The 15,729-nt window shown below is 38.1% G+C and overlaps 1 protein-coding gene across 3 annotated transcripts; it reads left to right on the forward strand.

Moving 5' to 3' along the window:
• The first annotated feature begins 67 nt into the window (after positions 1-67).
• Positions 68-12,282, forward strand: LOC118610034 (zinc finger protein 271). 3 transcript variants are annotated; one of them, XM_036229956.1, is made up of 3 exons: positions 68-147; positions 852-1,013; positions 9,244-12,282. In XM_036229956.1, exons 2-3 carry the CDS (start codon positions 914-916, stop codon positions 11,247-11,249), a joined length of 2,106 nt encoding a protein of 701 aa, XP_036085849.1. In that variant the 5' UTR covers positions 68-147; positions 852-913; the 3' UTR covers positions 11,250-12,282. The 3 variants fall into 3 exon arrangements, with proteins under 3 accessions (XP_036085849.1, XP_036085848.1, XP_036085847.1); XM_036229955.1 differs by having other exon boundaries at positions 98-186; XM_036229954.1 differs by having other exon boundaries at positions 128-511.
• Positions 12,283-15,729: the final 3,447 nt, after the last annotated feature.

The following is a 15,729-nucleotide window of genomic DNA, read 5'->3' on the forward strand; positions in this document are numbered from 1 at the left end:
GGTTAAATCGCAGCCTCCCTCCGCTCACGCCCACCCACGCCCCCGCCCCCGGCGCCGTCCGCGCGTGCGCACGTGCGAGGCCACGCGCCATAGAGCAGAGCAATTCTCCCAGATTCCTAGAGCGGACCCGGTGATGGCGGGTTTGCGGTGAGTGAGGCTTGACAGCGCTCTGGAGAGCGCGTGGAGGTATGAATGATGTTGGCTCTGGAGAGGCGGAGGCGCTAGGGTGATCTCGCCTCTCTAGCATCCTCTCAGCGCTGCTGGGCAACCAACCGTATGTGGTTTCTTGAAGCCGTGGAGAGTCGAGGACGCTGGGGTCGCTGCTGGGCGCGGCTCCTGAAATGGCGCGTTAGTAGGTCCTTGGCCTAGTGTGCTGTTAGTGGCCGGTCAGTCCTTGCTGGGCCTTGGGTTCAACTGAATGGACGCTGGGAACTTTGAGAGCGGGTGGAATCAGGAGCGTGGATGTATCCCCGCAAATCAGTTGACCCTGCCGGGAAAGAGCTACCTGAATGTGAGTGTTGGAAGAAGGGGAAGAGGGAAAGACATCGTGATGACGGATCGAGTAGTATCATTTTGGTATAGGAAGGGAAACGAATGACACAGTGTTAACCACAGGGACAAAATTCTAAGATTCCCTCCTCTGCCGTATCTTTCCAGTTTTATCCTTATTTTGGTAGCATTAATCCTCAATAATGTTTGAAGATCTCTAGATTTGGAATGGAAAATATATGTCCAAGAGGGGTAATGCCTGACTCCTGGATGTTGAGAGAGGAAGGTTAATAAATTCTGGGAGAAAAGCACTTCGAAATTAAATGAGATCTTGTTTTCTTCTATACTTCTTTTATATCTAGAGGCCGTTTCTGGTGGATGATTCCCTTCTAAACCCAGTGGAGCCTAGTTGGTTATTGAGGAAATGGTAATTCGCCAGTTTCTCCCTGAGGTGTCACGTGTCCATTTGCAGCCCATGGAGATCCAGCTCAATTACGAATCTCAAGAACACCACTTTCTGACAGGTGAGCAGCAGTGTATTATAGCTTTCTTGGTGGTTTTGGGGAGGGAGGCTATGTTACCATAGCTATGTTAGTGTCTTCAAGTGCTATTCCTCATTGCCTACCCTCACTATTAGGCAGTGACATCTCTGCACTGCTGAAAGCACAGTCACATGACTTTACTGTGAATTCTGGCAATCAAATTCTCATGGATTCCTTCCTCTCCTTGAATTCCCCCAAATCACCCGTGTTTCCCATTATAATCACCTTATCATCAATCTGTCAGTGTTTGATAGTTCCACTTTTAAAATCTTTTCAAGTCATCTTTCTCATTAACTGTAAGGGAGTAGTTGAAAGTTTTGGGGTCTGACAACCTGGATTCAGTTACTAGCTTTGTCATTTACTAGCTTCAGTAAGTTACGTTTTTTTATGATTCTGTTTTCTCACTTTATAAGTGTATAATAATTCATATTTTTGAGGTTATTTTGAGGATTATGTCTTTTCCTCAATAATAAAGGACCCCCAAACTTACTGACCTAAAACAGTAGACATTTTTAAACCGTGTTATTTTCTTATGGTTCTGTAGGTCATCAGCTTGGACTGGGTTCAGCTGGGCATTTTTTTTCTCCCAGTCTTGTTTGGGATCACTCATGCTGTCATCTAGTGCAGTGGTCCCCAACCTTCCTGGCACCAGGGACTGGTGCCCCTATGAGAATCTAATGCCTGATGATCTCAGATGGAGCTGAGGTGGTGATGCTAGTGCTGGGGAGTGGCTGCAAATACAGATGAAGCTTTGCTTGCTCGCCAGCCACTGTGCAGCCCGGTTCCTAATAGGCCACAGACTGGTGACTCCTAATTTAGTGGCTCAACTACGGCAGGGTCTAAGGTGGTATCAATCACATATGTCTGACTTTTGGTGCTGGCTATGGCTCGGATCACATATCTTCAGCAGTCTAGCCCAGACTCTTTCACAGGGCAGCTAGTTTCCAAAATCAGAGACGGGGCAAGCTGTTGGATGCATAGCACTTTTCTAACCTGTTTTTGTGTTACATTTGTTAATATGTTATTGACCAAAGCAAGTCACGTGATCAATTCCAGACTCATTGTTAGTGAGAACTACACAAGGATGTATTGGGAGATAGGGTTCATTGGGCTCTATTACTACTATAAAAAACACTACAAGCATCAAATGAGACCCTTCATGTAAAACTACGAGAATAGACCTGGCTAGTAGCAAATTTTTTATAAATGGTAGCCACCATTATTCTTTAGTAAGCTGGTTTTGATCCCAACTTTGTTCAGATGTTCTGCAAGATTTCATTTCCACATCATATTTTGTTGCTTTTTGATTTTGGTCCTCCTATTGTTGCTGTTTTGCCTATGAAATTCAACTTCTATTATCCCTTTTTTTACTTTAGATATTCTACCTCCTTTTAGTTTTGGAGCAATTTTGTTTAATTTTGTTTAGTTTTTCACACCTGTATTTAGAATGTATCTTTCCTTAAGAATCTATTCTAAGGCATCTAGCTCTCATCTTTCCTGAGCATCTCTGCAGGAATTGCGCCTCCTTCTCTGCAGTTTTATATAAATCAATATACATATTGTGCATCTGTTTGTCTCTCTTAGAGAGTATATAACATTTTTTATTATACTAAAGTACATTTATAAAATGTAGAAAGGCACAAAACAGAAGGTCTAAATAACGTACAACTCTACCATCTAAAGATAATCGCTGCTAACATTAATGTATCCTTCAAATTACTTAACCGACTGTTAAACAAACACTTATTGTTAATAAATATTAGTTAAGATAATAGCTTATTATTATTATTAACCATATAATATTTTTTTAGTTACTGAAGGCTTACTCTATGCCAGGCACTGCCCTAAGGGGATATAGTAGTGAACTGAACAGATAAGGCTTTGCCCTCAAGGAACTTACATTCCCTGGGGGAAATAGGAAATAAATAGATATACACTATAGTATCAGATAATGATGATGGTTATGGAGAAAATAAACCAGGATATATCTGTCAGTCAGGATTCTAGCAGAAAACAGTTGGCTCATTCAAATGGTGTAATTCAAAAGTTTCATGAAGAAGATGGGAAGGATTATAGAAGTCAACAAGGAATGGACAACAGCCTTGGAGAAAACAACGATGAGAAGCAGTTACTACCTTTATGCCTTAAGTTACAAGGGGAGAGATTGATTACCAGATCCAGGAGAATGTAACTGTAGGATAGAGCTGCCTGACCGTAACTTTGGCCTTTGCTAAAAAAACACAATTACTTCCAACTCCTGGCCCAGCAAGAAGGGAACCAGGATGCAGAATGACCAACCTATCCCAGTTTGCCTGGGCTTTAGCATTGAAAGTTCCATATCCCAAGAGCTCCCTCTGTTTTGGGCAAACCAGGACAATTGGTTACTCTGTGATTCTCCCACGACTTTTGGCCAAATCTAATTTCAAGCCAGAGGGGATGGAACCCCAGGTGATGCAGTCCATAAACTGATATCAGCCTCCTGGGGCACAGAGCAGGGTGAACAGAAGATCTAAAGGGGAGAAAGGAGGACATCCATTACAATCCACCCCTTTTAACCTGTGATATCCACTTCTGTCCTTTGGATTGCTGTGTTCCCAGCACAGCAGGAAAATAAGTCTCTTAAGCTACCATTAGGTTGCATGTTGACATATAATTAAAGCAGACTCCCACCTGAACCTAAAACTTCACTACCACCAGTGCTCTTCATATAAGGTAGTGAGGAGAGAGGGGGAAAAGACATAATTAACAAAATATAACTGTTGTTACACTTTTTGCTGTCCACAAGCCTAAGTTGAGAATCATAACTATCTTCTGTCATCCATTCCATATTGCCCTTACCCTGCCAAAATCTCAGTGACACAGAGTTCTTTACCTAGCTAAGTAACATAAACCTTTCCTGGGTGATTTGAGCCCTTAGTGATTATTTCTCTTTCAGGTTATACTTCAGTGTACCATGACTGGGCTTATTAGACATGAAACAACCAAGAGGCACACCTGAGTGAGTCTTCTGAGTTCCAGACATACTCTTCTTGCCTTTATTACATATCAGTAACTAAGTCTCCATTAGTAATTAATATCAGTCATCCTGGCAAGTAGAGTGACCTTTCTCTACCTGTTAGTTCAGCGCATAAGGAGCCCAAAATGGCCAACAGGCAGACTAAGCTTCAGTTTTAACAAAATCATGACATTTTTCCATGGTAGAAATGTTTCTCCTTTGAGAACCAGAACCCCAAACCCACCAAGCCTAAGATTATGGGAATAGGAAGCAAAAATCATGTAAGTGGATTATTAGGTATATAGTAAGAGGAGACATTCTTACTATTTCTCCATCCTTAGCTCCTAAACCCACGTAGGAGACAATGCTCTTTGTTATCCTCTGTACGACAGCACCCGTACAACAGCACTCCAAACTCACCAGGTGTTGTTGCCGAGCAGGTACCAAAACTGAACCTTCAGCAAATCATTCCACCATTATCACAGTCCACTTCTGAGTGATGGGACATGTGGCAAGACCCATGAATTACATGGGTATGGGCTTATTGCTATACTTCCTTCCCTATAAAATGAGTCTTTCAGAGGCAATATTGAGCAGAATACCATGGTAATAAATATAGCATTCTCTTAAGTCAATGCAAATTTGTATCTGAACTATGTATTTAGTCCTTTGAAAACAATTGCTGTCCTCTCCATGATAGAAGAGGTCTAGTCTAATGAATCTGCTCCCCAATGGCTGGCTAGTTCCTCTTCAGGGAATAGTATCTTATTAGAAGCTCAGTGTTTGCTTTTGTGGTTAGATGTTTGGACACATAGCAGTAATTATAGGCATACTATCCTTGATAAGTGAAGGTCCATATTGTTGAGCCCACGCATAGCCTCTATCCTTGCTGCTGTGATCACTTTGTATATGAGTCCATTGGGCAAGCATTGGTAAAATGGCTGATTGACACTGATAGTATGGATCATCATCTCCATCTGACTGAGAGGCTTCTCCACAGTGGATACCCTTTGGGGAGGATTCACATGAGGCACAAATTTATTCATTCTTGGCCCATTCTGGATGGTTCATCCTTGTATTTTTCCTCCAGAATCCTTGTTTTTAATCTTCAAGTCTTATTCTTTCTGAGTACCTAACTAATCAAGGTAACCGATTAGTCACTACCCATGAATCAATATCGAGATGTCGCCTTCCATGAAAAGTCGACATCCAAGTGTATATCTGAAATTCTGCCCACTGTGAAAATTTGCTTTCACTGTTGTTTTAGGCCACACCTTGGTATAAGTAAAATCTGTTCACTTTCGGCTGCACCCACGCACTGGGCAGGCCTATCTGTAAACCAATTCTGTACTTCCTATTCCTCTGTTAATTGATAATAAGGAATTTTCATGAGGCCCTGAATGTAGGTTGAGAAATAGAGATGGTGGAAACAGGAACAAGTCCTAAGAATCCAAGTCACTAGCACATGGAATTCACTTGTCTTCTAGACTTGCTTTCACAGTGGAATACTGGTTTGCACATCCAATTTATGATGTGGTGGCTCAAAAAACAACTAGTACACAATGATCAGTTTGTAAGAGTTTCGTGGTACTCTGTGGTCAAGCATTAAGTCTCTGTTAGTGCCCAAGAGCAACCTAGGATATGCTTTTCACATAGAAAATTGTTATTGGCTGAAGAAAGTATGGCCTTACTTCGCTGTGATTCTCTTAGAGGGTTACAGGAGGCTGTAGACAACATCCCTGACTGCTGCAGATATTTCCAGTACCATTGATTATCATGGTTTATAAGGTTATGTGAAGGACAGCTTGCATTGCAACTGGACCTACTGCAGAACCTTTTTTACTCTGAGTCTCACTCAAAAATAGCAATCTTACTCAAATCGGTCATTTCAGCATATTCAGCTGTGCCTTAAAAATGAAGGCACCTACCACCTAGCATTGTGCCTCTCTTAAGTTGGTAAAAAAAAAAAAAAAAAAAATGGTTGGACATACAAATGAAGTGAAAGAACAAGTCATATGACTATTGGAGAGAAAAATGTTTCAGGTAGAAGGAATAGCAAATGCGAGAGGTCCCTAAATATAACAGGAATAGAGTGAACCTGGGGTAGACAAGTAATCGGGATAGTGGAATGAAAAGAGGACAGAGAGAAGGGGGCTAGATCATATGGAACCATCTAAGCCATAGTAAGGGTTTGGAATTTATTCCCAGTGTAATGGGAAACCAGTGGAGATCTTTACATAGGATAATAACATAGAAGATCTCTCCAACTGTTGAATGGAGAATAGGAGAAAAGTAAGTTAGCAAGAAGGAAACAAAGGCTTTAAGAAGAGAGTAATCAACTATGTCTAATAAATCAAGAATAAGATTGAGAATTGACCATTGGATTTGTCAACATGAGCTTACTAGGGACTTGAATAAGTGTAGTTTCGATGAAGGTATAGAGATAAAAGCTCGATTACAGTGGGTTAAAAAAAGAGAATAGACTCAATGTTGGCTAGAATACAGAGCAATGTGAACTCTTATGTACTCTTGCTGGAAGTGTGAATTGGTTTAACTACTTTGGAAATATCTAGTTTAAGACCCAACAATTCTGATCCTAAGTTTTTATAACCTAGAGAAATACTCGGATATGTGCATTGAGATAGATGTACCAGCATATTCATATTGGCATGGTTTGTAATACCAAAATGTTATTGTCCATTAAAGGAGAATGGGTAAATTTGGTGTTTGTCACACTATAGTAGTGAACACAAATGGACTATAGCTATACATATTAATAAGGATGAATCTTCCAAACGTAATGTTGAGCAAAAAAAACATGTTGCAGAATATATGGTATAATTCCATGAATGTGTAAAGTTTGAAAACATGCTGTGTTTTTCTGCTTGGGCTGCCATAACAAAATATCACAGACTAGGTGGCTTAAACTACACAAATTATTTTCTCACAGTTCTGTGTATTAATTTTAGTCATCTGCTTTCTTCTAGAACTTTTACAATTTCAGCTTTTATGTTTAGGTTTATGTTACATTTCTAGTTAATTTTTGTGTATAGCATAAGGAAAGAATTGGGATTAATTTTTGTCGTTATGATATTCAGTTCTGACATTTTTTGTTGAAAAGACTGCCTTTTCATTGCTGAATTATCTTGGCAACTTTGTTGAAGATATATCTACATATGTTTGGATCTATTTATGGATTACCTGTTCTATTCCATTAATTAATGTCTATCATTATGCCAGTATCACACTGCCTTGATTACTGTAGCTTTACAGTAGAGCTTGAAATCATATGTAACTTCTCCAATTTTGTTCTTTTTAAAATTGTTTAGTCCCTTCTGCGCCTTTCTATATAAAGTTTAGAATCAGTTCATCAATTTTCCACAAGAAAGCCTTTTGAGATTTTGGTTGGGGTTGCATTGAATCTATAGATCAATTTGGGGGGAATTCCACCATCTTAACAATATTAAATCTGCCTATCCATAAATGATGGCATATATTTCTATTAGTCCATCTTTAATTTCCCTCAGCAACATTCTATAGTTTTTGTTATACAAACATTGCACATTTTATTGAATTTGTTCCTAAAGATTTCATTTTTTTGGCACAATTAATAAAAATGTTTAAAATTTTCATTCTAATTGTTCATTGCTAGTATACAGAAATAAAAATTGCTTTTGTATATTGCTCTAATATACTTATTAAAAGTTCTAATAACTTTGAGACACTGGGATTTTCTGTGATCTTATAGTCTATGAGTAAAGACGGTTTGACTTTTTGCTTTCTTATTTGTATGTGTCAGTTATTTTTCATGTCTTACAGTATTGGCTTGAAATATTGAAGTTGTACAATGTAGAACACAAGTAGTAAAAGAGGAGATCCTTGCTTTGCTCCCTTATTCCTAGAAGAAAAACATTCATTATTTAACCATTAAGTATGATGTTAGCTATTGGTCTTTCTTTGCTTTTTATTGAAGTAGTTAATTTATATATAACAAAGTCAGTGTTTGGATTTAAATATACCGTGTTCTTAATTTTTTTTATTTATTCCTTTTTTTCCTCCTTTTTAGCCTATTTTTACATTATCAGGGTTTTTGTTTTTCCTGTTTTTTTTCTATTAGCTTATTGTTTGTGCATTATTTTATTATTCTTTAATATTACCTTAGGGCAGCCTTTCTCAAATGTGATTCTTGTAAGAGAATTAAGCCCAAGTGCTCTAAGGCATCAACTATAAGTAATGTGTTAATGTCTCTCCTGTATATCTATTTTGGTACTATGTACCATCTTTGGTAGAATTAAGAAAATAAACACTCAAATTATTTTATATTTTATTTTCTTATGGAACCCTGGTTGGAAAAGACTGCCTTAGAAATTACATATTTGATTTCTTATAGTTTATCGTAATTTACTACTTCTAGGATAATCCAAAGACATTGTAATATTTTAGTTCTATTTACCTCCCTCCCATGGTGCTATTTTTGCCATCTATTTTAATTTTATATATTTCGTGAACTCTGTAAGTTATACATATTTCTTAAATCAGTCAGTATACATTTAGATTTACCTAGATACTTTACTTTTTCCAGTTCCCTCTGCCTCTGGCAAAAGGAAGATGCCTCCACTTGGAGACTTGGGATCTTGGACTTTTGTCCTTGAAACTAATCTGTTTCATGTTCTCAGCTCTCTAGACCATTTGCAGTCTGACAGTGGTGTGCCTTTTATAGTAAACACCATGTAATAGTGAGCTGACAATCAAGAAATTCTCAATAGAGCTGTCACATTCCCTATCCTCACAGGTTTTAGGTATTGTTGAGCATAGGAATGGCCTCCTCAAAAATCAGCTCAGAGTTCTCACCCCATCTTTCTTTTTTTCTGCTTTACACACTTTGTTAAGGAAGTTTAATCAATGAATTGGGGTATTTCCAAAAAGGAATCATGTATTCTCAGCCACTTCTTTGGTAATAATCAGGACAAAAGAGGTGGAGGATTATATAGATCTGTTTTTGAAATTTTAGGATTCTGTATCAACTCTAATTTAGTCATACTTTCCTAACCACTGTGATTAGGTTTCAGTATTCCCAGATCTCCTGTGACAAACATACGGAACATATCTGGTAAACCATTCTGTAAATGGTTATTAAGTAAATAGTGATCTGTTTCACCTGCATCTTTCTTAACAGTATGGACAACACATTCCATTTGGATTTTTTTGTTGTTTTAGATGGTGAGACTAAGACCAAAATTGGAGATCTGGCTTCAGAGGAGGAGTTTACAGCAAAACCATTGACTGAAGAGTCTGGCAATCCCAAAGATAGTGTTCTCCAGGATTCTGAATGCAGAGAATTCCATGAATTGGGGGATAAATTAAATGAAAAGGATCAGAACCTCTCTAAAAGAAGACAACATAACTGTGATGAATGTGGACAAAGCTTTGCTTGGAGTACAGGCCTTATTAGACATCAGAGAACCCATTGGGCAAAACCCTATGAATGTGATAAGTGTGGAAAGGCATTCAGTGTGAGCTCAGCTCTGGTTCTGCATCAGAGAATCCATACTGGGGAGAAACCCTATCCTTGTAATTGGTGTATTAAAAGTTTCAGTCGGAGCTCAGACCTTATTAAACATCAAAGAGTCCACACTGGTGAAAAACCTTATAAATGTGATGAATGTGGAAAAGCCTTCAGTCAGAGCTCCGACCTTATTATACATCAGAGGATCCACACAGGAGAAAAACCTTACCAGTGCAATCATTGTAGTAAAAGTTTTAGCCAGCGCTCAGACCTGGTTAAACATCAAAGAATACATACTGGAGAGAAGCCTTATACATGTAACCAGTGTAACAAACATTTTAGTCAGAGTTCTGATGTTATAAAACATCAAAGAATCCACACTGGTGAGAAACCATATAAATGTGATGTGTGTGGAAAAGCCTTCAGTCAGAGTTCAGATCTTATTCTACATCAGAGAATCCACACTGGGGAGAAACCATATCCATGTAATCAATGTAGCAAAAGTTTCAGTCAGAACTCAGACCTTATTAAACATCGACGAATCCACACTGGAGAGAAACCCTATAAATGTGATGAATGTGGGAAAGCTTTCAATCAGAGCTCAGTCCTTATTCTGCACCAGAGAATTCACACTGGAGAGAAACCCTATCCATGTAATCAGTGTAGCAAAACTTTCAGTAGACTTTCAGATCTTATTAATCATCAGCGAATTCACACTGGAGAGAAGCCTTTCCCATGTAACCAGTGCAATAAAATGTTTAGTCGAAGATCAGATCTTGTTAAACATCATAGGATTCATACAGGCGAGAAACCCTATGAATGTGATGAATGTGGGAAAACATTTAGTCAGAGCTCCAACCTTATTCTACATCAGAGAATCCACACTGGAGAGAAACCCTACCCGTGTAGTGACTGTGCTAAAAATTTTAGTCGTCGTTCAGACCTTATTAAACATCAAAGAATACACACTGGAGAGAAACCGTATGCTTGTAATCAGTGCAATAAAAGTTTTAGCCAAAGCTCAGATCTCACTAAACATCAGAGAGTACACTCTGGGGAAAAGCCCTATCACTGTGATAGTTGTGAGAAAGCCTTCAGTCAGAGTTCTGACCTTATTCTTCATCAGAGAATTCACACTGGAGAAAAACCATACCCATGCACACAGTGCAGCAAAAGTTTCAGTCAGAACTCAGACCGTACCAAACACCAGAGAATCCACACTGGGGAAAAACCATATAAGTGTAATGAGTGTGGGAAGGCTTTCAGTCAGTGCTCAGCTCTTATCCTACATCAGAGGACCCACACTGGGGAGAAACCATATCCATGTGATCAATGTGTCAAAAGCTTTAGTCGGCGCTCTGATCTCATTAACCATCAAAGAATCCACATTGGTGAAAAGCCTTATAAATGTGATACATGTGAGAAAGCCTTCAGCACATGCACTGATCTTACTGAACATCAGAAAATTCACACTGGGGAGAAACTTTACAGGTGTGTTCAGTGCAGCAGAAATTTTACCCAGCTCTCTGATCTAATCGATCATGAGAAAGTCCATTCTACCCAAGACAGTCTAAACGTGATGAATGTGGAACAACCTTTAGGGTATAGACCAACTTTATTCAGTACCAGAGACACTATGCCAGAGAAAAATCTTATGAGTGCTATCGATGATTATGAAAAAGCTTTTAATCAATGTTCAACTCTTGTGCTACATTAAAAAAAAAACTGGAAAGAAAACTATTCAATTTTTATAATGAAAGTTTAACTCAGAGCTCATTACCGAACTTAAGAAAATTTCTGAGGATGAAATCCTGTGAGTTGTGGGAAAACACCAAATACGAATAAAATTTGTACTAAATAGCAACAATGGAAATTTGTATCTGCTGTAATGTAGAAAAAACTCTAGTCTTATTCAAATACAATCCACAAGATGACAGTATTATCACTATAAGAAATGTATAACAATGTTAATGCAGAACCTTATCAGATATTGTACAAATCTGTTTTGGGTGTGCAGTCAGACTCAGAAATATTAGTGCTATAAGTTCAAACCTTTAGTGAGTCCAAATTACCTATGATGTCAGAGAAGTTATTTCAGATAATGTAAAGAAAACTTAAATCCCATATTTAATTGGCATTCACTCTGATATCACACATCTCTTAACAGCCAGAGAATCCTACCTATGCTAATGCTAGTTATCTGTCATTAAATTCCCTATGTGTGAACATACTATACTATTTTGGTATTAAATTCATTAACTACAGACAGAACTCTGGTGACCTATTTTCTCAGACTTTTTTTTTTCTTGGCCAAGTTTCAGTTGTCCTAGTGAAACTGAGTTTTCAAGTTCCTGTGATATTCACAGAAAATATGGACATATTTTACTCTCAGTAATGAGCCCATAAACTTTAGTGGTTTGAAATCACTTTTTCAAAACTCCCACAGCATCTAAATAAGTAAACAATTTCTTAAAAGAATTCCATGTCAAGGTAAAGATTTCTCTATTATATTTATCTTGTCTATAGAATGAACAAAATGATAGCCTAATGATAGTCATGTAATACCCACGTGACCAATGTGTACAGCATATTATATCTAAAAATAAAAAGACCTACCTACTGATTTTTAAAAGTAGAACCATTCATCAGACTTTGCTTGTTAATCTCTGACATTGATAATGGGCTATATATATGCAAAGTTTTCAAATGAAAAATAGAAAGTTTTTTAAAAAATAAAAAATTCAAAATTTCTTTCTGGTATTAACTGTTTGTTAAAATTCTGGTACTGTCATTTATTTTGACTAGCCCCCATAATTATCCAGTTAATATTTCAATTTAACAGGCATTGTTACTATGTACAAGGCCATTTTTTTTTTATGTTTTGTAGTGTACATGATGAATATATGTTGTCCTCATAAAGTATGTATTGTATAGTGATAAAGAACAATGCATACAGAAAACATATAGCTCAATGTAATCATAAAGGTAGACAAGATCCTTATAAGAGCTCAGAGGTATGGTTTAATTCTGATAGGAAAGAAAAGAGAAATCTTAGAGCTCCTGAGATTTGAGTTTTGAAGGATGGGTAGAGGCATAAAAACAGGGAAGGAATGAAGAGTCAACAAAGGACAGAAGCAAGGGAGTATAAGAAATAATGTGGAGTGTGTTGCTTAAGTTATTAATTTATTCAATAAATAATTCAGTGTCAGGTACTGTACTAAGTATTATTGAAGGGGGGAAAAAGTTTCCTGCCCTTAAGTTTAAGTGTCATGAAAATAATGACTGAAATGTGTGCTTAAATTAAGAATAAGGTGGAAATAAAAATGAAGTAGATGTTAAGGAGCATGATAGTAAACAAGCAGCACTTAAACTTTCTGGGGTTTAGTGTCATCTATAAAACAAAAGTACTAGGTATAGTTAGAGAAGATACATTTATGCATTTACTCTCAAGCTAATGGAAAGCCATGAGAGTTTTTGAACCAGGGAATGGCATGATCATTGCCCTGCTTTAAGAGTCTAAGATTAAAAGGAGGAAAGATACAGCAGAAAGGAAAACTGTAAGTCTGGAAATAAAATCATGAGGTCCAGAAGTAGAGGAGTTTGAAAGCATTGAAATGATGATAGGTTGAAAAGCGAGTAGGGAGAAAAGCGTACAATCAAGTATTGTCTGTTCTTTGGGGACCTGAAAAGTGAAAAAGAAAAATAGGATAATTAAACTTAAATTTGAAATTCAGCCATCTCTCAGAATAAATTTTAAGAGCCAACTGCTTACTACACATGATAGAAGTGTCCTACAAGTAAACTCAATTCATGGACATTAACACACACAACCATGATGTCTTCTTCCTAAATTCCCTATCTTGACAGATTACACTATTAAACACCTTGCTATCCAGATAAAATAACATGGCTATCCTACACTCCTCATTCTCCCCGTTTTCTAAATCCAGTTGCTCACTAGGTCTAAGAAATTACTTATAAGTAATACTACTTACTGTAAAAATTCACACAATAATGAAGTATACTGAGTAAAAAAGGAAGAAAAATGCAGAGTATTAGGCCTGACATTTTATGTCAGTCGATTTCCCCAAGCACTTGCTGAGTCTTTAACTGGTAGGACCAAAGGCCAGGATACCCAGCCGAAAGACACTGGAAGGTTAAGTGGAATCCTCAGCAAACTCACTATGATAGGGAGTAAAATTTTGAGTACAGAGCATGCCAAGAAGAAGGTTCTCTTGTTAATATCCCACAATCTCAGTGTAAATATTGAGGCAATACCCTAGAAGTGAGAGTGAAACCTGTGTGCACCAAGTCTTAAAAAAAGTCTGAAACAATCTCAACTCAAGTCAACTTTTTAGTGAACTTTCTGCTCCTAATCCAGCTGCCAGTTAGGTGAAACCTCCCTAGAAGATGACAACACTATAACTTCATGTGTAATATCCAGTGTTCATTAGTCATAGACATCAATATGCGCATGCGCGCGCAGAGAAGTAAATATAGAACGTGTATAAGTGGGTTAGTATATGTACATCTATTACCTGTGTTCTCTGAGAATACCTAGAAGTAATGACACTTCAGTATTAACGAGCATATTCAGATTGTGGTTTGTAAATACCATTCTACAAATAAAAGGAACCGGGGCTCCTTTGAGAAATGACTGATCTTAAGGATAGGGCAGGGAAAATACAAGAGTCTGAAGTATCTTATAGTACCAGAAAGTAGAAGCTCAAAAACAAAAACAATGCATGGTGTGTCAAAGAAACATAAAAGTCAACCTGAAAGAGCTACCAAGAACAAATGTACATGAGTCCATGCTGATAGAAATATGGGAGAACTGACACATCTTCCTTATGGAAGGATTCCAACTATTATGTGTACGTTTATCCTTCAGGATGTGACGCTTAATCCCAACTTTCAATCCCTAGAGGAGGCTGGACCTGTTGACTCACTCCCAAGAAATAGCATATGGAAATGGAAAAAAATAATTACAGTGGATAAACCTGGCAAATACTACTTTAACCTAAGGTTTCTCAACCTCAGCACTGTTGACATTTTTGGCCAGATACCTGGCGACCTACTTATATATATTTGACATATATATGCCACTTTTTCTGAATTAAGTTGCAGACACAATGCCCTTTGACATTTAAATGGACTTAATAGGAAGAGGATTTTGAACAGAGAAGTGACACAGTCTGATTTATATGATCTGGTTGCTGTGTTGAGAACTGAGTGAAGTAAGGAAATCAAGAAGGCAGGGAGGTTATTGGCCTGAGCAACTGGAAAGAAAATTGCTACTTTCTAAGATGAGGAAGACTCTAAGAACATGTTTAAGGAGAAATTAAGTTTGTTTTGGGACGTTAGGTTTAAGATGCTCATCTAGGGATTATGTCGAGCCCAGTTTACAAGCCTCCTGTTTACAGGGCCAGGGTTTCTGCTCTATGATAATGATGACCCTCTAAGAAGAGGGCCTGCACTGCCTACCCCTAAGGTTGCAGGCCCACAAGGCTGTGGGTAGAGGGAGCAACTGACTCCCACTCCTGGGTAGTTGTGTCGTCTTCGAGCCTGACTTTCCCAGTGGTTGCTGCTGGAGAGGTTGCACGGTGACACATAGAAGTGTGGAGGAGCTGATGCTATGTGGAGGAAACTGACCAGAAGGAGGTGGAGAGTCCGAAGTCTTCTCCCTTCACCTACCCCATAGTGAGGTGAAGGTGAGATAATTCAGACCATTTGCACTCTAAAGATGGTCAGTGAGACTAAGCAAACAGCTGTACTTAAGAAGCTGTAGGTGGCTCAGTCACAACTATTTGTATTTGTTCTCTCTCCTTCCACCTCAACTCCTTTTTATCCTCAGTCATCCTCTTCTGGGATTCCGTCACCCCAATAAAGTTTTAGCAATAATGTTTTATTTTAGGATGTTTCTTAGGAACCCAGACTAAAGCAGGCATCAAAGTAGAGATCTCTGGTAGGCAAAGACGTTGATGAGCCTGTAGTTCAAAGAAATCTAGGCTGAGACATAGATTTTGGAATTGGAGATCGTAAAGACATGAGACCAGAAGAGATCACCTAGAAGTGAATATAGGTAGAAAATAGAAGAGATCTGAACACTGACCTCTCAAGCAGTTTAATATATAAACGTCCAGAAAGATGAGGAAATACCAGCATCAAGACTGAGAAGCATCCCACAAGGGAGTGTT

Source organism: Rousettus aegyptiacus, unplaced genomic scaffold (genome assembly GCF_014176215.1).
Source record: "Rousettus aegyptiacus isolate mRouAeg1 unplaced genomic scaffold, mRouAeg1.p scaffold_m13_p_12, whole genome shotgun sequence".
In the NCBI taxonomy this organism is placed as follows: domain Eukaryota; kingdom Metazoa; phylum Chordata; class Mammalia; order Chiroptera; family Pteropodidae; genus Rousettus; species Rousettus aegyptiacus.